Source organism: Salvelinus alpinus, chromosome 9 (genome assembly GCF_045679555.1).
Source record: "Salvelinus alpinus chromosome 9, SLU_Salpinus.1, whole genome shotgun sequence".
Taxonomy (NCBI): domain Eukaryota; kingdom Metazoa; phylum Chordata; class Actinopteri; order Salmoniformes; family Salmonidae; genus Salvelinus; species Salvelinus alpinus.
In genome coordinates, this window is record NC_092094.1 from 2,291,132 (window position 1) to 2,316,955 (window position 25,824).

General features: G+C 45.7%; 1 protein-coding gene across 1 annotated transcript in view; it reads left to right on the forward strand.

Moving 5' to 3' along the window:
• vwf (von Willebrand factor) overlaps positions 1-25,824 on the forward strand; it is a 186,683-nt gene that overhangs the window by 35,170 nt on the left and 125,689 nt on the right. Inside the window, exons 17-20 of the mRNA XM_071415668.1 lie at positions 7,258-7,355; positions 7,737-7,888; positions 17,094-17,197; positions 21,258-21,396. Of these exons, the coding sequence (XP_071271769.1) occupies positions 7,258-7,355; positions 7,737-7,888; positions 17,094-17,197; positions 21,258-21,396 (493 nt within the window). The remainder of the gene's footprint in view (positions 1-7,257; positions 7,356-7,736; positions 7,889-17,093; positions 17,198-21,257; positions 21,397-25,824) is intronic.

Sequence of the window (25,824 nt, forward strand, 5' to 3'; positions counted from 1 at the left end):
GAGGTGCTAGTGACTGAAACAGAGGTGCAAGTGTCTGAAACAGAGGTGCTAGTGTCTGAAACAGAGGTGCTAGTGTCTGAAACAGAGGTGCTAGTGTCTGAAACACAGGTGCTACTGACTGAAACAGAGGTGCTAGTGTCTGAAACATAGGTGCTAGTCTCTAAAACAGAGGTGCTAATGACTGAAACAGAGGTGCTAGGGACTGAAACAGAGGTGCTAATGACTAAAACAGAGGTGCTTCTGTCTGAAACAGAGGTGCTAGTTTCTGAAACAGAGGGGCTAGTGTCTGAAACAGAGGTGCTAGTGACTGAAACAGAGGTGCTAATGTCTGAAACAGAGGTGCTAGTGACTGAATCAGAGGTGCTAGTGTCTAAAACAGAGGTGCTAGTGACTGAAACAGAGGTGCTAGTGTCTGAAACAGAGGTGCTAGTTTCTGAAACAGAGGTGCTAATGACTAAAACAGAGGTGCTAGTGACTGAAACAGAGGTGCTAGTGTCTGAAACGGAGGTGCTAGTGACAAACAGAGGTGCTAATGTCTGAAACCGAGGTGCTAGTGACTGAATCAGAGGTGCTAGTGTCTAAAACAGAGGTGCTAGTGACTGAAACAGAGGTGCTAGTGTCTGAAACAGAGGTGCTAGTTTCTGAAACAGAGGTGCTAATGACTAAAACAGGGGTGCTAGTGACTGAAACAGAGATGCTAGTGACTGAAACAGAGGTGCTAGTGTCTGAAACAGAGGTGTGAGTGTCTGAAACAGAGGTGCTAGTGTCTGAAACGGAGGTGGTAGCGACTGAAACAGAGGTGCTAGTGACTGAAACAGAGGTGCTAGTGTCTGAAACACAGGTGCTACTGACTGAAACATAGGTGCTAATGTCTGAAACAGAGGTGCTAGTGACTGTAACAGAGGTGCTAATGTCTGAAATAGAGGTGCTAGTGACTGAAACAGAGGTGCAAGTGTCTGAAACAGAGGTGCTAGTGTCTGAAACAGAGGTGCTAGTGTCTGAAACAGAGGTGCTAGTGTCTGAAACACAGGTGCTACTGACTGAAACAGAGGTGCTAGTGTCTGAAACATAGGTGCTAGTCTCTAAAACAGAGGTGCTAATGACTGAAACAGAGGTGCTAGGGACTGAAACAGAGGTGCTAATGACTAAAACAGAGGTGCTTCTGTCTGAAACAGAGGTGCTAGTTTCTGAAACAGAGGGGCTAGTGTCTGAAACAGAGGTGCTAGTGACTGAAACAGAGGTGCTAATGTCTGAAACAGAGGTGCTAGTGACTGAATCAGAGGTGCTAGTGTCTAAAACAGAGGTGCTAGTGACTGAAACAGAGGTGCTAGTGTCTGAAACAGAGGTGCTAGTTTCTGAAACAGAGGTGCTAATGACTAAAACAGAGGTGCTAGTGACTGAAACAGAGGTGCTAGTGTCTGAAACGGAGGTGCTAGTGACAAACAGAGGTGCTAATGTCTGAAACCGAGGTGCTAGTGACTGAATCAGAGGTGCTAGTGTCTAAAACAGAGGTGCTAGTGACTGAAACAGAGGTGCTAGTTTCTGAGTGCTAGTGTCTGAAACAGAGGTGCTAGTTTCTGAAACAGAGGTGCTAATGACTAAAACAGAGGTGCTAGTGACTGAAACAGAGGTACTAGTGTCTGAAACAGAGGTGCTAGTTTCTGAAACAGAGGTGCTAGTGTCTGAAACAGAGGTGCTAGTGACTGAAACAGAGGTGCTAATGTCTGAAACAGAGGTGTTAGTGACTGAAACAGAGGTGCTAATGTTTGAAATAGAGGTGCTAGTGACTGAAACAGAGGTGCTAGTGTCTGAAACAGAGGTGCTAGTGACTGAAACAGAGGTGCTAGTGTCTGAAACACAGGTGCTAGTGTCTGAAACACAGGTGCTAGTGTCTGAAACACAGGTGCAAGTGTCTGAAACAGAGGTGCTAGTGTCTGAAACAGTGGTGCTAGTGTCTGAAACAGAGGTGCTAGTGTCTGAAACACACGTGCTACTGACTGAAACAGAGGTGCTAGTGTCTGAAACATAGGTGCTAGTCTCTAAAACAGAGGTGCTAATGACTGAAACAGAGGTGCTAGGGACTGAAACAGAGGTGCTAATGACTAAAACAGAGGTGCTTCTGTCTGAAACAGAGGTGCTAGTTTCTGAAACAGAGGGGCTAGTGTCTGAAACGGAGGTGCTAGTGACTGAAACAGAGGTGCTAATGTCTGAAACAGAGGTGCTAGTGACTGAATCAGAGGTGCTAGTGTCTAAAACAGAGGTGCTAGTGACTGAAACAGAGGTGCTAGTGTCTGAAACAGAGGTGCTAGTTTCTGAAACAGAGGTGCTAATGACTAAAACAGAGGTGCTAGTGACTGAAACAGAGGTGCTAGTGTCTGAAACAGAGGTGCTAGTTTCTGAAACAGAGGTGCTAGTGTCTGAAACAGAGGTGCTAGTGACTGAAACAGAGGTGCTAATGTCTGAAACAGAGGTGTTAGTGACTGAAACAGAGGTGCTAATGTTTGAAATAGAGGTGCTAGTGACTGAAACAGAGGTGCTAGTGTCTGAAACAGAGGTGCTAGTGACTGAAACAGAGGTGCTAGTGTCTAAAACAGGGGTGCTAGTGACTGAAACAGAGGTGCTAGTGACTGAAACAGAGGTGCTAGTGTCTGAAACAGAGGTGTGAGTGTCTGAAACAGAGGTGCTAGTGTCTGAAACGGAGGTGGTAGCGACTGAAACAGAGGTGCTAGTGACTGAAACAGAGGTGCTAGTGTCTGAAACACAGGTGCTACTGACTGAAACATAGGTGCTAATGTCTGAAACAGAGGTGCTAGTGACTGTAACAGAGGTGCTAATGTCTGAAATAGAGGTGCTAGTGACTGAAACAGAGGTGCAAGTGTCTGAAACAGAGGTGCTAGTGTCTGAAACAGAGGTGCTAGTGTCTGAAACAGAGGTGCTAGTGTCTGAAACACAGGTGCTACTGACTGAAACAGAGGTGCTAGTGTCTGAAACATAGGTGCTAGTCTCTAAAACAGAGGTGCTAATGACTGAAACAGAGGTGCTAGGGACTGAAACAGAGGTGCTAATGACTAAAACAGAGGTGCTTCTGTCTGAAACAGAGGTGCTAGTTTCTGAAACAGAGGGGCTAGTGTCTGAAACAGAGGTGCTAGTGACTGAAACAGAGGTGCTAATGTCTGAAACAGAGGTGCTAGTGACTGAATCAGAGGTGCTAGTGTCTAAAACAGAGGTGCTAGTGACTGAAACAGAGGTGCTAGTGTCTGAAACAGAGGTGCTAGTTTCTGAAACAGAGGTGCTAATGACTAAAACAGAGGTGCTAGTGACTGAAACAGAGGTGCTAGTGTCTGAAACGGAGGTGCTAGTGACAAACAGAGGTGCTAATGTCTGAAACCGAGGTGCTAGTGACTGAATCAGAGGTGCTAGTGTCTAAAACAGAGGTGCTAGTGACTGAAACAGAGGTGCTAGTGTCTGAAACAGAGGTGCTAGTTTCTGAAACAGAGGTGCTAATGACTAAAACAGAGGTGCTAGTGACTGAAACAGAGGTGCTAGTGTCTGAAACAGAGGTGCTAGTTTCTGAAACAGAGGTGCTAGTGTCTGAAACAGAGGTGCTAGTGACTGAAACAGAGGTGCTAATGTCTGAAACAGAGGTGTTAGTGACTGAAACAGAGGTGCTAATGTTTGAAATAGAGGTGCTAGTGACTGAAACAGAGTTGCTAGTGTCTGAAACAGAGGTGCTAGTGACTGAAACAGAGGTGCTAGTGTCTGAAACACAGGTGCTAGTGTCTGAAACACAGGTGCTAGTGTCTGAAACATAGGTGCTAGTGTCTAAAACAGAGGTGCTAATGACTGAAACAGAGGTGCTAGGGACTGAAACAGAGGTGCTATTGTCTGAAACAGAGGTGCTAGTGACTGAAACGGAGGTGCTAGTGTCTGAAACAGAGGTGCTAGTGTCTGAAACAGAGGTGCTAGTGTCTGAAACACAGGTGCTACTGACTGAAACATAGGTGCTAATGTCTGAAACAGAGGTGCTAGTGACTGTAACAGAGGTGCTAATGTCTGAAATAGAGGTGCTAGTGACTGAAACAGAGGTGCAAGTGTCTGAAACAGAGGTGCTAGTGTCTGAAACAGAGGTGCTAGTGTCTGAAACAGAGGTGCTAGTGTCTGAAACACAGGTGCTACTGACTGAAACAGAGGTGCTAGTGTCTGAAACATAGGTGCTAGTCTCTAAAACAGAGGTGCTAATGACTGAAACAGAGGTGCTAGGGACTGAAACAGAGGTGCTAATGACTAAAACAGAGGTGCTTCTGTCTGAAACAGAGGTGCTAGTTTCTGAAACAGAGGGGCTAGTGTCTGAAACGGAGGTGCTAGTGACTGAAACAGAGGTGCTAATGTCTGAAACAGAGGTGCTAGTGACTTAATCGGAGGTGCTAGTGTCTAAAACAGAGGTGCTAGTGACTGAAACAGAGGTGCTAGTGTCTGAAACAGAGGTGCTAGTTTCTGAAACAGAGGTGCTAATGACTAAAACAGAGGTGCTAGTGACTGAAACAGAGGTGCTAGTGTCTGAAACAGAGGTGCTAGTTTCTGAAACAGAGGTGCTAGTGTCTGAAACAGAGGTGCTAGTGACTGAAACAGAGGTGCTAATGTCTGAAACAGAGGTGTTAGTGACTGAAACAGAGGTGCTAATGTTTGAAATAGAGGTGCTAGTGACTGAAACAGAGGTGCTAGTGTCTGAAACACAGGTGCTACTGACTGAAACAGAGGTGCTAGTGTCTGAAACATAGGTGCTATTGTCTGAAACAGAGGTGCTAGTGTCTGAAACAGAGGTGCTAGTGTCTGAAACAGAGGTGCTAGTGTCTGAAACAGAGGTGCTAATGACTGAAACAGAGGTGCTAGTGACTGAAACAGAGGTGCTAGTGACTGAAATATAGGTGCTAATGTCTGAAACAGAGGTGCTAGTGACTGTAACAAAGGTGCTAATGTCTGAAATAGAGGTGCTAGTTACAAAAAAAGAGGTGCTAGTGTCTGAAACAGAGGTGCTAGTGACTAAAACAGAGGTGCTAGTGTCTAAAACAGAGGTGCTAGTGACTGAAACAGAGGTGCTAGTTTCTGAAACAGAGGTGCTAGTGTCTGAAACAGAGGTGCTATTGACTGAAACAGAGGTGCTAATGTCTGAAAGAGAGGTGTTAGTGACTGAAACAGAGGTGCTAATGTTTGAAATAGAGGTGCTAGTGACTGAAACAGAGTTGCTAGTGACTGAAACAGAGGTGCTAGTGTCTGAAACAGAGGTGCGAGTGTCTGAAACAGAGGTGCGAGTGTCTGAAACAGAGGTGCTAGTGTCTGAAACGGAGGTGGTAGCGACTGAAACAGAGGTGCTATTGTCTGAAACATAGGTGCTATTGTCTGAAACAGAGGTGCTAGTGTCTGAAACAGAGGTGCTAGTGTCTGAAACAGAGGTGCTAATGACTGAAACAGAGGTGCTAGAGACTGAAACAGAGGTGCTAGTGTCTGAAACAAAGGTGCTAATGTCTGAAACACAGGTGCTACTGACTGAAACAGAGGTGCTAGTGTCTGAAACATAGGTGCTATTGTCTGAAACAGAGGTGCTAGTGTCTGAAACAGAGGTGCTAGTGTCTGAAACAGAGGTGCTAGTGTCTGAAACAGAGGTGCTAATGACTGAAACAGAGGTGCTAGAGACTGAAACATAGGTGCTAGTGTCTGAAACAGAGGTACTAGTGTCTGAAACAGAGGTACTAGTGTCTGAAACAGATGTGCTAGTGACTGTAACAAAGGTGCTAATGTCTGAAATAGAGGTGCTAGTTACATAAAAATAGGTGTTAGTGTCTGAAACAGAGGTGCTAGTGTCTGAAACAGAGGTGCTAGTGACTAAAACAGAGGTGCTAGTGTCTAAAACAGAGGTGCTAGTGACTGAAACAGAGGTGCTAGTGTCTGAAACAGGTGCTAGTGTCTGAAACAGAGGTGCTAATGACTGAAACAGATGTGCTAGTGTCTGAAACAGAGGTGCTAGTGTCTGAAACAGAGATGCTAATGACTGAAACAGATGTGCTAGTGTCTGAAACAGAGGTGCTAGTGTCTGAAACAGAGGTGCTAATGACTGAAACAGGGGTGCTAGTGACTGAAACAGAGGTGCTAGTGACTGAAACAGAGGTGCTAGTGTCTGAAACAGAGGTGCTAATGACTGAAACAGGGGTGCTAGTGACTGAAACAGAGGTGCTAGTGACTGAAACAGAGGTGCTAGTGACTGACAACCAAACATTTTTATATGGCTATCTCAGTTGTTTGACCTGTAACCCCCCCCCCCAAAAAAAAAACACAACAGATAAAGACAGTACTAGACCACAACAGATAAAGACAGTACTAGACGACAACAGATAAAGAATGAACAACAGTACTAGACCACAACAGATACAGACAGACAGACAGTACTAGACTACCACAGATAAAGACAGAAAGACAGTACTAGACCACAACAGATAAAGACAGTACTAGACCACAACAGATAAAGACAGTACTAGACGACAACAGATAAAGAATGAACAACAGTACTAGACCACAACAGATACAGACAGACAGACAGTACTAGACTACCACAGATAAAGACAGAAAGACAGTACTAGACCACAACAGATAAAGACAGACAGACAGTACTAGACCACAACATATAAAGACAGACAGACAGTACTAGACGACAACAGATAAAGACAGAAAGACCGTACTAGACCACAACAGATAAATACAGAAAGACAGTACTAGACAACAACAGAGAAATACAGAAAGACAGTACTAGACCACAACAGATAACGACAGACAGACAGTACTAGACCACAACAGATAACGACAGACAGACAGTACTAGACCACAACATATAAAGACAGTACTAGACCACAACAGATAACGACAGACAGACAGTACTAGACCACAACAGATATAGACAGAAAGACAGTACTAGACCACAACAGATATAGACAGAAAGACAGTACTAGACCACAACAGATATAGACAGAAAGACAGTACTAGACCAAAACAGAAATGATACTTGACACTAGGCCACTAGCTATAGAACAAAGCACACACACACACACACTTTTTCCCTAACTGACGTGTGTGTGTGTGTGTGTGTGTGTGTGTGTGTGTATGTGTATGTGTTTGTGTGTGTGTGTGTGTGTGTGTGTGTGTGTGTGTGTGTGTGTGTGTGTGTGTGTGTGTGTGTGTGTGTGTGTGTGTGTGTGTGTGTGTGTGTAGTTACTGTGAGAACGGATCTATGAGCTGCAGCTCTGCTGAGATGAGTGGAGTTATGCTGTCTGACATGTTCTTCCAGGACGACCAGCCACCCTCCAGAGGTATTGTGTGTCTGTGTGTCTGTGTGTGTGAACGTGCATGCGTGTGCATGCGTGTGTGAGTTTGTCTGTGTGTTTGTCTGTGTGTGTGTCTGTGTGTGCTTGTCTCTCTCTGTGTGTGTGTGTGTGTGTGTGTGTGTGTGTGTGTGTGTGTGTGTGTGTGTGTGTGTGTGTGTGTGTGTGTGTGTGTGTGTGTGTGTGTGTGTGTGTGTGTGTGTGTGTGTATTTAATATCTCTGCATGAACTAAAAATTTAACATATATTAATATATACTATTTTGTTAAAAGTTATTATATTGTTAAAAGTAATTTTGTTAAAAGTAGAATTGCTTGTACAATATATTTTTCCAGGTCCTGAGCTTTATATGTGTGTCTGTGTGTGCAGAGCGCCGTGCGGCTACCTGTGTCCCCCCTCTGAGGCGTGTTGGGTGTGAGGGAGGGGAGGAGGGTCTGGAGTGTTCTAGAACCTGCCAGAATCTGGACCTACCCTGTCTCAGTCTGGCCTGTATCCCCGGGTGCCTCTGTCCTAGCGGCACGGTACGTACATTGACCCTAACCCCAACCCTGACCCTAACCCCAACCCTGACCCTAACCCCAACCCTGACCCTAACCCCAACCCTGACCCTACCCCAACCCTGACCTTAACCCCAACCCTGACCCTGACCCCTGACCCTAACTCCAACCTTGACCTTAACCCCAACCCTGACCCTGACCCTGACCCTAACTCCAACCTTGACCCCCACCCTAAACTTAACCACGTCCTGACCCTAACCATGACCCCGACCCTAACCCTAACCCTGACCCTAACTAACCCTAACTCTGACTCCAACCCTAACCCCAACCCTGACCTTGACCCTAACCCTGACCCGACCCTGATCCTGATCCTGACCCTAACCCTAAACCTTAACCCTGACCCCAAGCCAAACCCTAGCTCTGACCGCAACCTCGATCCTTGACCCTAACCCTAACCTTAACCCTAACCCTAACCCTGACCCTGACCCTGATCCCACTCCCAACCCTAACCCTGACACTCTGGATTCAAGGATAAGCCGGTACAGAGTGGATCACATTTTAGTAAAGTAAAATATATTCCGAATAAATTGTCAGGTTCAGGGGCTCCAGTATGGGAGGTTTTTCAACTGAAGACCACCAACATTGTATATTGTATTGAATATCTACAAGTTGAAACACGGTATATTGGAGAAACCAGGAACTACTTGGAGGCCAGACTCAAACAACACCTATATCATATTAGGAAAGAGTCTAGCACAAAGATACTATACACATCTCATCAAGTAGCTCAGCTAAGAGGGTTGGAATCTAACCAACGGTGGTCGTTAACACAGAGACAAACTAAGTACTATTCAAATCAAATCAAATCGTATTGGTCACATTCGCCGAATACAACCTTACAGTGAAATGCTTGCTTACAAAGCCCTAAACGACAATGCAGTTAAAAAAATACGGATAAGAATAAGAAATAAAAGTAACAAGTAATTAAAAAGCAGCAGTAAAATAACAATAGTGAGACTATACACGGGGGGTCCCGGTACAGAGTCAATGTGCGCGGGCACCGGTTAGTTGAGGTAATATGTACATGAAGGTAGAGTTATTAAAGTGACTATGCATAGAGGACAACAGAAAGTAGCAGCGGTGTAAAAGAGGGGGAGAGGAGGGGGTGGGGGCAATGCAAATAGTCTGGATACCTTTTTGATTAGGTGTTCCGGAGTCTTATGGCTTGGGGGTAGAAGCTGTTTAGAAGCCTCTTGGACCTAGACTTTGCGCTCCGTTACCGCTTGCCGTGCGGTAGCAGAGAGAATAGTCTATGACTAGGGTGGCTGGAGTCTTTGACCTTTTTTGGGGCCTTCCTCTGACACCGCCTGGTATAGAGGGCCTGGATGGCAGGAAGCTTTCCCCAGTGATGTACTGGGCCGTTCGCACTACCCTCTGTAGTGCCTTGCGGTCGGAGGCCGAGCGGTAACATACCAGGCAGTGATGAAACCAGTCAGGATGCTCTCGATGGTGCAGCTGTAGAGCCTTTTGAGGATCTAAAAAAAGGATCTACATAGGAGCATCTGTCTCCATCTGCTGGACAGTTTGGAGAAGACGGGTGGACTGCTAGTTCACATAGGAGCTTCTGTCTCCATCTGCTGGTCAGTTTGGAGAAGACAGGTGGACTGCTAGTTCACATAGGAGCTTCTGTCTCCATCTGCTGGACAGTTTGGAGAAGACAGGTGGACTGCTCGTTTCTTCTCTGTGACCTCAACACTCATGAAAATTGCATTTAGACAGAGGTTAATAGACCAGGTCTTGGCCCTAACCTTAACCCCGGGCCTAACCTTTGCACCAGCTGTTACCTTAACCTTAAACCTGGACCTAATTCGAACCCCGCCTTCACCTTAAACCTAACCCCAACACCTAGCTACTAATCCTTGCCTTTGATCCGTGCCCTAACCCTAACCCCAGCACCTAGAGGTTACTAAGCCTTGGCTGTTTTCTCACCTCTCACATAACTTTTATAAAGATGTATCGCTAGGAGCAATAGAATTAGAGAACATGTGTCTGTGCATCGCATGTCCTCTTTGAGGTAAATTTTCCTCTAAACTAACCCTGACTCTGAGCTCAAACCTGACCAACCCTGACCCCAACCCTATCCCCAAACCTGACCTTGAACTTGACCCCAACCCTGACCTGACCCTGATCTTATTCTCAGGCGCTGGTGCCCAATAGGCATTCGGGGCTACAATCAGGCAGAAAGTCCAACAGCATACTGTAAATGTGGTTTATTTGAATGAGTGCCTTGTTTGTCACAAACTCTATATTGGAGAGACACAAAACACACTAGAATGCAGACTTAAACAACATCTATACCGCATTCAAAAGGATGATATCGCCACTGTGTTGTATGTTCACTTTAGAGCTCATAGTGGAGAACCTTAGAAATTTGGGGCTGGAGACCAATATAGGGTGGTCAAAAACTCAAGCACAGAGGGCTGAGTAACAATGGATTAGAACAGTAGAAACCATTGATCGTCTAGGTCTTAATGAGAAATACTAAGCCACCCTGTAATTTGTCTCTAGGTCAGAGTTTCCCAAACTGGGTCCTGGGGCCGCCCCTAGGCGCAAGTTCTGGTTACAGCCCTAGCACTACACAGCTGATTCAAATAATTAAAGCTTGATGATGAGGTGATTATTTGATTCAGCAGCACACATACCCTGACCCTGTTCCCCAGAGTTTGGTCTCTGTCCTGACCCTGATCCTGTTCCATAGAGTTTGTTCTGTACCCTGACCCTGGCACCCAGAGTTTGGTCTGTTACCTGACCCTGGTCCCCAGAGTTTGTTCTGTACCCTGACCCTGGCACCCAGAGTTTGGTCTGTTACATGACCCTGGTCCCCAGAGTTTGTTCTGTACCCTGACCCTGGAACCCAGAGTTTGGTCTGTTACCTGACCCTGGCACCCAGAGTTTGGTCTGTAACCTGACCCTGGCACCCAGAGTTTGGTCTGTTACCGGACCCTGGTCCCCAGAGTTTGGTCTGTTACCTGACCCTGGCACCCAGAGTTTGGTCTGTACCCTGACCCTGGCACCCAGAGTTTGGTCTGTTACATGACCCTGGCACCCATAGTTTGGTCTGTATCCTGACCCTGGCACCCAGAGTTTGGTCAGTTACATGACCCTGGTCCCCAGAGTTTGGTCTGTACCCTGATCCTGGCACCCAGAGTTTGGTCTGTTACATGACCCTGGTCCCCAGAGTTTGGTCTGTACCCTGATCCTGGCACCCAGAGTTTGGTCTGTTACATGACCCTGGCACCCATAGTTTGGTCTGTATCCTGACCCTGGCACCCAGAGTTTGGTCTGTATCCTGACCCTGGCACCCAGAGTTTGGTCTGTACCCTGATCCTGGTCCCCAGAGTTTGGTCTGTACCCTGACCCTGGTCCCCAGAGTTTGGTCTGTTACCTGACCCTGGCACCCAGAGTTTGGTCTGTTACCTGACCCTGACCCTGGCACCCAGAGTTTGGTCTGTTACCTGACCCTGGTCCCCAGAGTTTGGTCTGAACCCTGAGCCTCGTCCCCAGAGTTTGGTCTGTAACCTGAACCTCGTTCCCAGAGTTTGGTCTGTACCCTGAGCCTCGTCTCCAGAGTTTGGTCTGCATACTGACCCTGGTCCCCAGAGTTTGGCCTGTAACCTGACCCTTAACCTGGTCCCCAGAGTTTTGACTGTATCCTGTTTGGACCATTGTCCCCAGAGTTTGGTCTGTAACCTGACCTTTGTCACCAGAGTTTAGTCTCTACCCTGACCCTTGTTCCCCAGAGTTTGGTCTCTATCCTGACCCTGACCCTGGTCCACAGAGTTTGGTCTGTAACCTGACCTTTGTCACCAGAGTTTGGTCTGTAACCTGACCCTGGTCCCCAGAGTTTGGTCTGTATCCTGACCTTGACCCTGGGCCCCAGAGTTTGGTCTGTAACCTGATCTGGTCCCCAGAATGTTGTCGGTATCCTGACCCTGGTCCCAGAGTTTGTTCTGTACCCTGACCCTGGTACCCAGAGTTTGGTCTGTATCCTGACCCTGGTCCCCAGAGTTTGGTCTGTACCTTGACCCTGGGCCCCAGAGTTTGGTCTGTAACCTGACCCTGGTCCCCAGAATGTTGTCGGTATCCTGACCCTGGTCCCAGAGTTTGTTCTGTACCCTGACCCTGGTACCCAGAGTTTGGTCTGTATACTGACCCTGGGCCCCAGAGTTTGGTCTGTAACCTGATCTGGTCCCCAGAATGTTGTCGGTATCCTGACCCTGGTCCCAGAGTTTGTTCTGTACCCTGACCCTGGTACCCAGAGTTTGGTCTGTATCCTGACCCTGGTCCCCAGAGTTTGGTCTGTACCTTGACCCTGGGCCCCAGAGTTTGGTCTGTAACCTGACCCTGGTCCCCAGAATGTTGTCGGTATCCTGACCCTGGTCCCAGAGTTTGTTCTGTACCCTGACCCTGGTACCCAGAGTTTGGTCTGTATACTGACCCTGGGCCCCAGAGTTTGGTCTGTATCCTGACCCTGGTCCCCAGTTTGGTCTGTACGCTGACATTGGTCGCCAGAATTTGGTCTGTTTCCTGACCCTGACCCTGGTCCACAGAGTTTGGTCTGTAACTTGACCTTCGTCACCAGAGTTTGGTCTATACCCTGACTCTGGTCCCCAGAGATTGGTCTGAACTCCCCCAACCATTGTCCCTAGAGTTTGGTCTGTATCCTGACCCTGGTCCCCAGAGTATGATCTGCATCCTGACCCTCGTCCCCAGAGTTTGGCCTGTAACCTGACCCTGGTCGCCAGATTTCTGTCGGTATCCCTCCTCGACAACAGCCAGTGAAATTGCAGGGCGCCAAATTCAAACAACATAATTCCATAATTAAAATTCCTCAAACATACAACTATTATACACCATTTTAAAGATAAACTTCTTGTTAATCCAACCACAGTGTCCGATTTCAAAAAGGCTTTACGGCGAAAGCACACCACGCGATTATGTTAGGACAGCGCCTAGCCACAAGAAACAATACAGACATTTTTCAGCCAAGGAGAGGACTCACAAAAGTCGGAAATAGCGATTAAATGAATAACTAACCATTGATGATCTTCATCTGGTGGCACTCCCTGGACTCCATGTTACACAATACATGTTTGTTTTGTTCAATAAAGTACCCGCCCACAGGGGCGGTGTTGCAATCTACTGCAAAGATAGCATGCAGAGTTCTGTATTACTATCCAAGTCTGTACCCAAACAATTCGAGTTTCTATATCTAAAAATTCACCTTTCCAGAAACAAGTCTCTCACTGTTGCCGCTTGCTATAGACCTCCCTTTTCCCCCAGCTGTACCCTCGATACCATATGTGAATTGATTGCCCCCCATTTATCTTCTGAGCTCGTGCTACTAGGTGACCTAAACTGGGACATGCTTAACACCCCGCCATCCTACAATCCAAGCTTGATGCCCTCAATCTCACACAAATTATCAATGAACCTACCAGGTAAAACTCCAAATCCCTAAACACTGGCACCCTCATAGATGTCATCCTAACTAACTCGCCCTCCAAATACACCTCTGTTGTTTTCAATCAAGATCTCAGCGATCACTGCCTCATTGCCTGCATCCGTAATGGGTCTGCGACCAAACGACCACCCCTCATCACTGTCAAACGCTCCCTAAAACACTTCTGTGAGCAGGCCTTTTCTAATCGACCTGGCAGGGATATCCTGGAATGACATTGACCTAATCCCGTCAATAGATGATGCCTGGCTATTCTTTAAAAGTGCCTTCCTCACCATCTTAAATGGTGCATGCCCCATTCAAAAAATGTAGAACTAGGAATAGATATAGTCCTTGGTTCACTCCAGACCTGTCAGCCCTTGACCAGCACAAAAACATCCTGTGGCGTTCTGCATTAGCATCGAATAGCCCCTGTGATATGCAACTTTTCAGGGAAGTTAGGAACAAACATACACAGGGAGTTAGGAAAGCTAAGGCTAGCTTTTTCAAACATAAATTTGCATCCTGTAGTACTAACTCAAAAAAGTTCTGGGCCACTGTAAAGTCCATGGAGAATAAGAACACCTCCTCCCAGCTGCCAACTGCTCTGAGGCTAGGAAACACTGTCACCACCAATAAATCCGTGATAATTGAGAATTTCAATAAGCATTTCTCTACGGCTGGCCATGCTTTCTATCTGGCTTCCCCTACCGCGGCCAACTGCCCGGCACCCACCACAGCAACCCGCCAAAGCCCCCACCATTTCTCCTTCACCCAAATCCAGATAGCTGATGTTCTGAAAGAGCTGCAAAATCTGGAACCCCTACAAATCAGCCGGGCTAGACAATCTGGGCTCTCTCTTTCTAAACTTATCTGCCGAAATTGTTGCAACCCCTATTACTAGCCATTCAACCGATCACTGCCCGCACCTGCTCGCCCGTCCAGCATCACTACTCTGGACGGCTCTGACTTAGAATACGTGGACAACTAAAAATACCTAGGTGTCTGGTTAGACTGTAAACTCTCCGTCCAGACTCACATTAAGCATCTCCAATCCAAAATTAAATCGAGAATCGGCTTCCTATATCGTATTAAAGCATCCTTCACTCATGCTGCCAAACATACCCTCGTAAAACTGACCATCAAACCAATCCTCGACTTCGGTGATGTCATCTATAAAATAGCCTCCAACACTCCACTCAACAAACAGAATGCAGTCTATCACAGTGCCATCCGTTTTGTCACCAAAGCCCCATACACTACCCACCATTGCGACCTGTACGCTCTCGTTTGTTGGCCCTCGCTTCATACTCGTCGCCAAACCCACTGGCTACAGTTATCTACAAGTCTCTGCTAGGTTAAGCCCCGCCTTATCTCAGCTCACTGGTCCCCATAGCAGCACCCACTCGTAGCACACGCTCCAGCAGGTATATCTCACTGGTCACCCCCAAAGCCAATTCCTCCTTTGGTCGTCTTTCCTTCCAGTTCTCTGCTGCCAATGACTGGAACGAACTGCAAAAATCTCTGAAGTTGGAGACTCATATCTCACGCACTAGCTTTAAGCACCAGCTGTCAGAGCAGCTCACCCTTACATAGCCCATCTGTAAACAGCCCATGTATCTACCTACCTCATCCCCATACTATATTTATTTATTTAGCTTTCTCCTTTGCATCCCAGTTGCTTGCACATTCATCTTCTGCACATCTACCATTCCAGTGTTTAATTGCTATATTGTAATTACTTCACCACCATAGCCTATTTATTGCCTTAACTCCCGTATCTTACCTCATTTGCACTCACTGTATATAGACTTTTTGTTTTATTTTGTTCTACTGTATTATTGACTGTATGTTTTGTTTATTCCATGTGTAACTCTGTGTTGTTGTATATGTCGAATTACTATGCTTTATCTTGGCCAGGTCGCAGTTGCAAATGAGAACTTGTTCTCAACTAGCCTACCTGGTTAAATAAAGGTGAAATTAAAAAATATATGTTTAATTCATGTCCAAAAACCTCTGTTTAAATTGGCGAGTTATATTCAGTAATGCATTGTCTCAAATAACATCCGGTGAAATTGCAGAGAGCCAAATCAAATTACAGAAATGCTCATCATAAACATTGATGAAAATACAAGTAAATGTTCGATTTGTTCGATAATGTCTCTCTTTATGTCCAAAAACCACCGTTTTGTTGGTGCGTTTAGTTCAGTAATCCAAAGGCACAAAGCACGCTCTCAACATCCAGAAGAAAAGTCAAACAAGTGCAATAAAAGTTCGTAGAAACATGTCAAACGATGTTTAAAATCAATCCTCAGGTAGTTTTTATCATAAATAATCAACAATATTTCAACCGGACAAAAGCTTCGTCAATAGAAAAGGAGAAACAAGAAAGGCGCACTCCTGATCAAGCGCTGGACTCATTTCTGGAAATGTCCACTGTCCACTCATTGAAAGTGCTGTATCTCCCTCATTTTTCAGAGTAAAAGCCTGAAACAATGCCTAAAGACTGGCCACATGTAGAAGAAGCCATAGGGATCGTGAACTGGGTCCTAAGTCTTTGTATGGTGGATAGGTTTTCAATGGAAAACAGCCTTTCAAAATAATAGTACTTCCTGGATGGATTTTCCTCAGGTTTTTGCCTGCCATATCAGTTCTGTTCTACTCACAGACATTATTTTAACAGTCTTGGACACTTTAGAGTGTTTTCTATCCAAGTCTTCCAATTATATGCATATCCTAGCTTCTGGGCCTGAGTAGCAAGCAGTTTAATTTGGCCACGCTTTTCATCCAAAATGCTGCCCACTACCCTAGTGAAGTTAAGAACACATTCTTATTTTCAATGATGACTGAGGAACAGTGGGTTAACTGACTTGTTCAGTGGCAGAACAACAGATTTTTAGCTTGGGGATTCGATCTTGTAATCTTCTGGTTACTAGTCCAACACTCTAACCACTAGGCTACCTGCCACCACAGTTTGGTACGTATCCTAACCCTGGCAAAAAATAACTTTCTCTTTCTTCTCTGTCTTCTGATGTAAGTGTTGAGACGATGCATTAAATCCCTGACAAAGATTAAGCGTCTTTTAGATGCAACGGAAAGACAATGTATTCCATTGAGCCCATTTCAGTCATTTACCGGGGTGTGTTTGACAGTTCATTACAAACATCTCCACGGTTGTAATGTTAACAGAGAAAAACTACAGACACAAGCAAGAGTATGAACGTTGCAGGAGCAAAATGAAAGTACTCAATCCAGCGTGATTTAAGTGACAAGTGGATTTTGCAGCCCTCAAACAGGAAATAGATGGCTGTAAAGGAGAGATCCTCAGGTGGGCGGGGCATGTACGTTTCTAGTATTATGTAATGTTTCATGTTTTGTTTGGAAATCATGAAGAGTAACTGCTGATTAGCAACAGCTAATGGGGATCCTAACAAAATACAACACCAAATAAATACTGTTTCAGTCTGGCCTGTATCCCTGGCAATCTCTGTGCAAACGGCACGGTACGTATCCCTGACCTCTAACCCTAACCCTGACCTTAACACTAACCTACGTCCTAGTCAAGGTTTTTATGTCTGCCTGCCTGCCTGCCTGTCTGTCTGTCTGTCTGTCTGTGAACTAAGTGATAGATACATGTAACAGATTGGCCAGAGAGTCCAGCCACCAGTCACCTGGTCAGTCCCTGTTTTAAAAAATGGTTTTAAAAACTTGATTGATTGTTTGATTCAGGTTCGACATAGGAGAGAGTGCATCACTCCAGAGCAGTGTCCGTGTTACCATAACAACAGAGCCTATGCACCTGGACAGAGCATCAATATGGACTGTAACACCTGGTACGTACCTTAATTAGATTTACCTTATGTAAAACCTGGTAAGTACCTGGTTTAGAACGTACCATAACACCTGGTATGTACAGTTGAAGTCAGAAGTTTACATACACTTAGGTTGGAGTAATTACACATAGTTTTTGGCAAGTCGGTTAGGACATCTACTTTGTGCATGACATATGTAATTTTCCAACAATTGATAACAGACAGATTATTCACTTATAATTTACTGTATCACAACTCCTGGGGGTCAGAAATGTACATACATTAAGTTGACTGTGCCTTTAAACAGCTTGGAAAATATCAGAAAATGATGTCATGGCTTTAGAAGCTTCTGATAGGCTAATTGACATCATTTGGGTCAATAGGAGGTATACCTGTGGATGTATTTCAGGGCCTACCTTCAAACTCAGTGCCTCTTTGCTTGACATCATAGGAAAATCAAAAGAAATCAGCCAAGACCTCCGGAAAACAATTGTAGACCTCCACAAGTCTCGTTCATCCTTGGGAGCAATTTCCAAATGCCTGAAGGTACCACGTTCATCTGTAAAAACAATAGTACGCAAGTATAAACATTATGGGACCACGCAGCCGTCATACCGCTCAGGAAGGAGACGCGTTCTGTCTCCTAGAGATGAACGTACTTTGGTTCGAAAAGTGCAAATCAATTCCAGAACAACAGCAAAGGACCTTGTGAAGATGCTGGAGGAAACAGGTACAAAAGTATCTATATCCACAGTAAAACGAGTCCTATATCGACATTACCTGAAAGGTCGCTCAGCAAGGCAGAAGCCACTGCTCCAAAACTGCCATAAAAAAATCCAGACTACGGTTTGCAACTGCACATGGAAACAAAGATTGTACTTTTTGGAGAAATGTTCTCTGGTCAGACAAAACAAAAATAGAATTGTTTGGCCATAATGACCATTCTTATGTTTGGAGGAAAAAGGGAGGAGCTTGCAAGCTGAAGAACACCATCCCAACCGTGAAGGACGGGGGTGGCAGCATCATGTTGTCGGGGTGCTTTGCTGCAGGAGGGACTGGTGCACTTCACAAAATAGATGGAATCATGAGACAGGGAAATTATGTGGATATATTGAAGCAACATCTCAAGACATCAGTCAGGAAGTTAAAGCTTGGTTGCAAATGTGTCTTCCAAATGGACAATGACCCCAAGCATACTTCCAAAGTTGTGGCAAAATGGCTTAATGACCACAAAGTCAAGGTATTGGAGTGGCCATCACAAAGCCCTGACCTCAATCCCATAGAAAATGTGTAGGCAGAACTGAAAAAGCGTGTGCGAGCAAGGAGGCCTCTACACCTGACTCAGTTACACAAGCTCTTTCAGGAGGAATGGGCCAAAATTCCCCCAACTTATTGTGAGAAGCTTGTGGAAGACTACACTAAATGTTTGACCCAAGTTAAACAATTTAAAAGACAATGCTACCAAATACGAATTAAGTGTATGCAGACTTCTGACCCTCTGGGAATGTGATGGAAAAGCTGAAATAAATAATTCTCTCATCTATTATTCTGACATTTCACATTCTTATAATAAAGTGGTGATCCTAACTCTAACCCTAACTGACCGAATAATTTTTACTAGGATTAAATGTCAGGAATTGTGAAAACTGAGTTAAAAAATGTATTTGGCTAAGTTGTATGTACACTTCCGACTTTAACTGTAAATTGCTTAGACCATATATAACAATATCACCAGGTATGTACCTAGTTGAGACTGTACCCTAACGTAACTATATCACCAGGTATGTACCTTGTTGAGACTGTACCCTAAAGTAACTATATCACCTGGTATGTACCTAGTTGAGACTGTACCCTAACGTAACTATATCACCAGGTATGTACCTTGTTGAGACTGTACCTAACATAACTATATCACCAGGTATGTACCTTGTTGAGACTGTACCTAACGTAACTATATCACCTGGTATGTACCTTGTTGAGACTGTACCTAACGTAACTATATCACCTGGTATGTACCTTGTTGAGACTGTACCCTAAAGTAACTATATCACCTGGTATGTACCTTGTTGAGACTGTACCCTAAAGTAACTATATCACCTGGTATGTACCTTGTTGAGACTGTACCTAACGTAACTATATCACCTGGTATGTACCTAGTTGAGACTGTACCCTAAAGTAACTATATCACCTGGTATGTACCTAGTTGAGACTGTACCTAACATAACTATATCACCTGGTATGTACCTACTTGAGACTGTACCTAACATAACTATATCACCTGGTATGTACCTAGTTGAGACTGTACACTAAAGTAACTATATCACCAGGTATGTACCTTGTTGAGACTGTACCCTAAAGTAACTATATCACCTGGTATGTACCTAGTTGAGACTGTACCCTAACGTAACTATATCACCAGGTATGTACCTTGTTGAGACTGTACCTAACGTAACTATATCACCTGGTATGTACCTTGTTGAGACTGTACCCTAACGTAACTATATCACCATGTATGTACCTTGTTGAGACTGTACCTAACATAACTATATCACCTGGTATGTACCTAGTTGAGACTGTACCTAACATAACTATATCACCTGGTATGTACCTTGTTGAGACTGTACACTAAAGTAACTATATCACCAGGTATGTACCTTGTTGAGACTGTACCCTAAAGTAACTATATCACCTGGTATGTACCTAGTTGAGACTGTACCCTAAGTAACTATATCACCTGGTATGTACCTAGTTGAGACTGTACCCTAACGTAACTATATCACCTGGTATGTACCTAGTTGAGACTGTACCCTAAAGTAACTATATCACCTGGTATGTACCTAGTTGAGACTGTACCCTAACGTAACTATATCACCTGGTATGTACCTAGTTGAGACTGTACCCTAAAGTAACTATATCACCTGGTATGTACCTTGTTGAGACTGTACCTAACGTAACTATATCACCTGGTATGTACCTTGTTGAGACTGTACCCTAAGTAACTATATCACCTGGTATGTACCTAGTTGAGACTGTACCCTAAAGTAACTATATCACCAGGTATGTACCTAGTCTCAAATAGAGACTGTACCCTAACGTAACTATATCACCAGGTATGTACCTAGTTGAGACTGTACCTAACGTAACTATATCACCTGGTATGTACCTTGTTGAGACTGTACCTAACATAACTATATCACCAGGTATGTACCTTGTTGAGACTGTACCTAACGTAACTATATCACCTGGTATGTACCTTGTTGAGACTGTACCCTAACGTAACTATATCACCATGTATGTACCTTGTTGAGACTGTACCTAACATAACTATATCACCTGGTATGTACCTAGTTGAGACTGTACCTAACATAACTATATCACCTGGTATGTACCTTGTTGAGACTGTACACTAAAGTACCTATATCACCAGGTATGTACCTTGTTGAGACTGTACCCTAAAGTAACTATATCACCTGGTATGTACCTTGTTGAGACTGTACCCTAAAGTAACTATATCACCAGGTATGTACCTTGTTGAGACTGTACCCTAAAGTAACTATATCACCTGGTATGTACCTTGTTGAGACTGTACACTAACGTAACTATATCACCAGGTATGTACCTTGTTGAGACTGTACCCTAAAGTAACTATATCACCTGGTATGTACCTAGTTGAGACTGTACCTAACGTAACTATATCACCTGGTATGTACCTTGTTGAGACTGTACCCTAAGTAACTATATCACCTGGTATGTACCTAGTTGAGACTGTACCCTAAAGTAACTATATCACCAGGTATGTACCTAGTCTCAACTAGAGACTGTACCCTAACGTAACTATATCACCATGTATGTACCTTGTTGAGACTGTACCTAACGTAACTATATCACCAGGTATGTACCTTGTTGAGACTGTACCTAACGTAACTATATCACCTGGTATGTACCTAGTTGAGACTGTACCCTAAAGTAACTATATCACCTGGTATGTACCTTGTTGAGACTGTACCTAACGTAACTATATCACAAAAAGAGGCTAGATCATTCTCAACTTTCTCTCTTGTTGTATTTGTGTCCTGTGCAGTATGTGTGAGAACAGACGTTGGAGCTGTACAGCGCACGTGTGTGATGGTGTCTGTCGTACAGTGGGAGAGGGACATTACATCACCTTCGACGGTCTCCAGTACTCCTTCCCTGGGCTTTGTCAGTACGTCCTGGTGCAGGTCAGTTTGTTTTACCGCGTGTTATCGTGTGTGTGTGTGTGTGTCATGCCTGATACTTGTCTCAAAGTTGTTAAAAGTAATCATGATGCCTACCTTCTCTCTCCGTCCACCTCTCCATCTTCCCTCCCCAACGCTCTCTTGGTGACTTCTCTCTAATTCCACATCCCTACCTCTCTCCATCCTCTCTCCCTCCTTCCACAACATTCATCCTCTCTGTCCTTCCACCTCTCCATCTCTCCCTCTCTCTGTCCCTCCCTCTCTCTCCCTCCAACTTTCCATCTCTCCCCCCACTCTCTCTCTGACTGTGCCTCTGTCTCACTCCCTCCATCTCCCTCCTTCTCTCTCTCTCCAACTCACTCCACCTCTTCACCTCTTCATCTCTCTCTTTCTCCCTAAACTCTCTCCATCCTTCTCTCCATCCTTCTAATCTCTCCCACCTATCTCAATCCCTCCTCCTCTCTCTCTCCCGCCACCTGTCTCTCTCCCTCCACCTCTCCTAATCCACCTCTCTCCACCTCCCTCTCTTTCCCTCCCACCCTCCCACCCTCTCACCATCTCTCTCTCTCTCTCTCCCATCAACTCTCTCTCTCCCTCCACCTCTCTCTCTGCCCCTCCGCCTCTCTCTCCCCCTCCCCTCCCTCTCTCTCCCTCTCTCTCCCTCCATCTCTCCCTCCATCTTCCTCTCTCTCCCTCCATCTTCCTCTCTCTCCCTCCACCTCTTTCTCTCTCTCCCTCCACCTCTTTCTCTCTCTCCCTCCACCTCCCTCTCTCTCCCTCCACCTCCCTCTCTCTCCCTCCAACACCCTCTCTCCCTCCAACTCCCTCTCTCCCTCCAACTCCCTCTCTCCCTCCACCTCTGTCTCTCCACATCCATCTCTCTCCCTCTACCCTCTCTCTCCCCCTCCTCTCTCTCTCCCCCTCTCTCTCCCTCCCCCTCCCATCCCTCCCTCTCCCTCTCTCCCTCCACCTTTCTCTCTCTCCACCTCTCCCTCCATCTTCCTCTCTCTCCCTCCATCTTCCTCTCTCTCCCTCCATCTTCCTCTCTCTCCCTCCACCTCTTTCTCACTACCTCCACCTCCCTCTCTCTCCCTCCAACTCCCTCTCTATCCCTCCAACTCCCTCTCTCCCTCCACCTCTGTCTCTCTTCCTCCATCTCTCTCCCTCCACCTCCCTCTCTCTCCCTCCACCTCTCTCTCTCCCTCCACCTCTCTCTCTCTCCCTCCATCTCTCTCTCTCTCCCTTCACCTCTCTCTCTCTCCCTTCACCTCTCTCCCCCACCTTTATCTCCCTCAACCTCTCTCCAACAACCTATTCCTCTCCATCTCCCTCTCTCTTTCCTCCACCTCTCTCTCCCTCCACCTCCCTCTCCCTCCACCTCTCTCTCTCTCTCTCACTCGCTCGATCTCCTTCCATCTCTCTCTTTCTCTCTATCTCCACCTCCCTCTCTCTCCAAATCTCTGTCTCTCTCTTTCTCTCTCAATCTCCCTCCCTCCACCTATCTCTCTCCCTCTACCTATCTCTCTCCCAACACCTCTCTCACTCTCTCTCTCCCTCCAACTCTCTCCCTCTCTACACCCTCCCTCTCTTCCTCATTCTATCTCTCTCTCTTCCCCTCTCTCCCTCCACCTCTCTCTCCCTCCACCTCTCTCTCTCCATTCACCTCTCTATCTATTCACCTCCCTCTCTCTCCCACCTCTATCTCCCTCCACCTCTTTCTCCCTTTCTCTCTCTCTCCCGCCACCTCTCTTTCTCTCTCTCTCTCTCTATCTCTCTCTCCCAATACCTCTCTCTCTCTCTCCCCCCCTCTCTCTCCCTCCACCTCTCTCTCTCTTTATCTCTCTCTCTCCACCTCCATCTCTCTCCAAATCTCTCTCTCAATCTCTCTCTTTCGCTCTCTTCCTCTTTCCTTCTCTCTCTCTCCCTCCACCTATCTCTCTCTCCCTCTCTCTACCAACACCTCTCTCTTCCTCCTCTCTCTCTCTCTCTCTCCCTCCCTCTCTCTCTCCCTCCACCTCTCTCTCTCCATTCACCTTTCAAATCAAATCAAATCAAGTTTATTTTATATAGCCCTTCGTACATCAGCTAATATCTCGAAGTGCTGTACAGACACCCAGCCTAAAACCCCAAACAGCAAGCAATGCAGGTGTAGAAGCACGGTGGCTAGGAAAAACTCCCTAGAAAGGCCAAAACCTAGGAAGAAAAACCTTTCTCTCTCCATTCGCTCTCTCTCCCACCTCTCTCCCTCAATCTCTCTCTCTCCCCCAATCTCCTTCTCCCTTCACCTCTCTCTCCCTCTCTCTCTCCCCCTCCACCTCTGTGTAATCTGAGGGAAATATGTCTCTATTATTGTTATAGCGCCATCCATCATTCTTTCAATGTCCTTCAGTTTCCCAGTCCCTGCTGATGGAAAAACATCCCCACAGCATGATGCTGCCACCACCATGCTTCACTGTGGGGATGGTGTTCTTGGGGTGATAACAAGGGTTGGGTTTGCACCAGACAGCGTTTTCCTTGATGGACAAAAAGCTAAATATTAGTCTCATCTGACCAGAGTTCCTTCTTCCATATGTTTGGGGAGTCTTCCACATGTCTTTTGGAGAACACCAAACGTGTTTGCTTATTTTTTTCTTTAAGCAATGGCTCTTTCTGGCCACTCTCCCATAAAGCCCAGGTCTGGGGAGTGTATGGCTTAAAGTGGTCCTATGGACAGATACTCCAATCTCCGCTGTGGAGCTTTGCAGCACCTTCAGGGTTATCTTTGGTCTCTTTGTTGCCTCTCTGATTAATGCTCTCCTTGCTGCTCTGTGAGTTTTGGTGGGCGGTCCCCCTTTGGCAGGTTTATTGTGGTGCCATATTCTTTATATTTTTTAATGGATTTAATGGTGCTCCGTGGGATGTTCAAAGTGTTGGATATTTTTTTATAACCCAACCCTGATCTGTACTTCTCTACAACTTTGTCCCTGACCTGTTTGGAGAGCTCCTTGGTCTTCATGGTGCCGCTGGCTTGATTGTGCCCCTTGCTTAGTGGTGTTGCAGACTCTGGGGCCTTTCAGAACAGGTGTATATATATACTGAGATCATGTGACAGATCATGGGACACTTAAATAAAGTCCACCTGTGTGCAATCTAACTAATTATGTGACTTCTGAAGGTAATTGGTTGCACTAGATGTTATTTAGGGGCTTCATAGCAAAGGGGGTGAATACATACGCACACAACACTTTTCCATTTTAAATTTTTTTGTAATTCTTTGAAGGAAGTAATTATTTTCATTTCACTTGACCAATTTGGACTATTTTGTTTGTCCATTACATGATATCCAAATAAAAGTCCAATTAAATTACAGGTTGTAATGCAACAAAGTAGGAAAAACGCCAAGGGGATGAATAATTTTGCAAGGCACTGTAGGTAGATTTTGCTCTGCATGCATTATTTGGTGTTTGTATTTGTACTTATTATGGATCCCCATTAGTTCCTGCCAAAGCAGCAGCTTTTTCTTCCTGGGGTCCAGCCAAATTAAGGCAGTTTATACAATTTTACAAATTTATACAGTTATACGTTGTGCACTGAGGATATTTTTGCAGAATTCTGCATGTGGAGTCTCAATTTGGTGTTTGTCCCATTTTGTGAATTCTTGGCTGGTGAGTTGACCCCAGACCTCACAACCATAAAGGGCAATGTGTTCAATTACTGATTCAAGTATTTTTAGCCAGATCCTATTTGGTATGTCATATTTTATCTTCCTTTTGATGGAGTAGAAGGCCCTTCTTGCCTTGTCTCTCAGATCGTTCACAGCTCTGTGGAAGTTACCTGTGGCGCTGTTTAGGCCGAGGTATGTGTCGTTTTTATGTGTGCTCTAGGGCAACAGTGTCTAGTTGGAATTTGTATTTGTGGTCCTGGCGACTGGACCTTTTTTGGAATACTATTATTTTAGTCTTACTGAGATTTACTGTCAGGGCCCAGGTCTGACAGGGCCCAGGTCTGACAGGGCCCAGGTCTGTCAGGGCCCAGGTCTGTCAGGGCCCAGGTCTGTCAGGGCCCAGGTCTGTCAGGGCCCAGGTCTGACAGGGCCCAGGTCTGTTAGGGCCCAGGTCTGACAGGGCCCAGGTCTGTTAGGGCCCAGGTCTGTCAGGGCCCAGGTCTGTCAGAGCCCAGGTCTGTCAGGGCCCAGGTCTGTCAGGGCCCAGGTCTGTCAGGGCCCAGGTCTGTCAGGGCCCGGGTCTGTCAGGGCCCAGGTCTGTCAGGGCCCAGGTCTGTCAGGGCCCAGGTCTGACAGGGCCCAGGTCTGTCAGGGCCCAGGTCTGTCAGGGCCCAGGTCTGACAGAATCTGTGCAGAATATCTAGGTGCTGCTGTAGGCCCTCCTTGGTTGGTGACAGAAGCACCAGATCATCAGCAAACAGTAGACATTTGACTTCAGATTCAAGAAG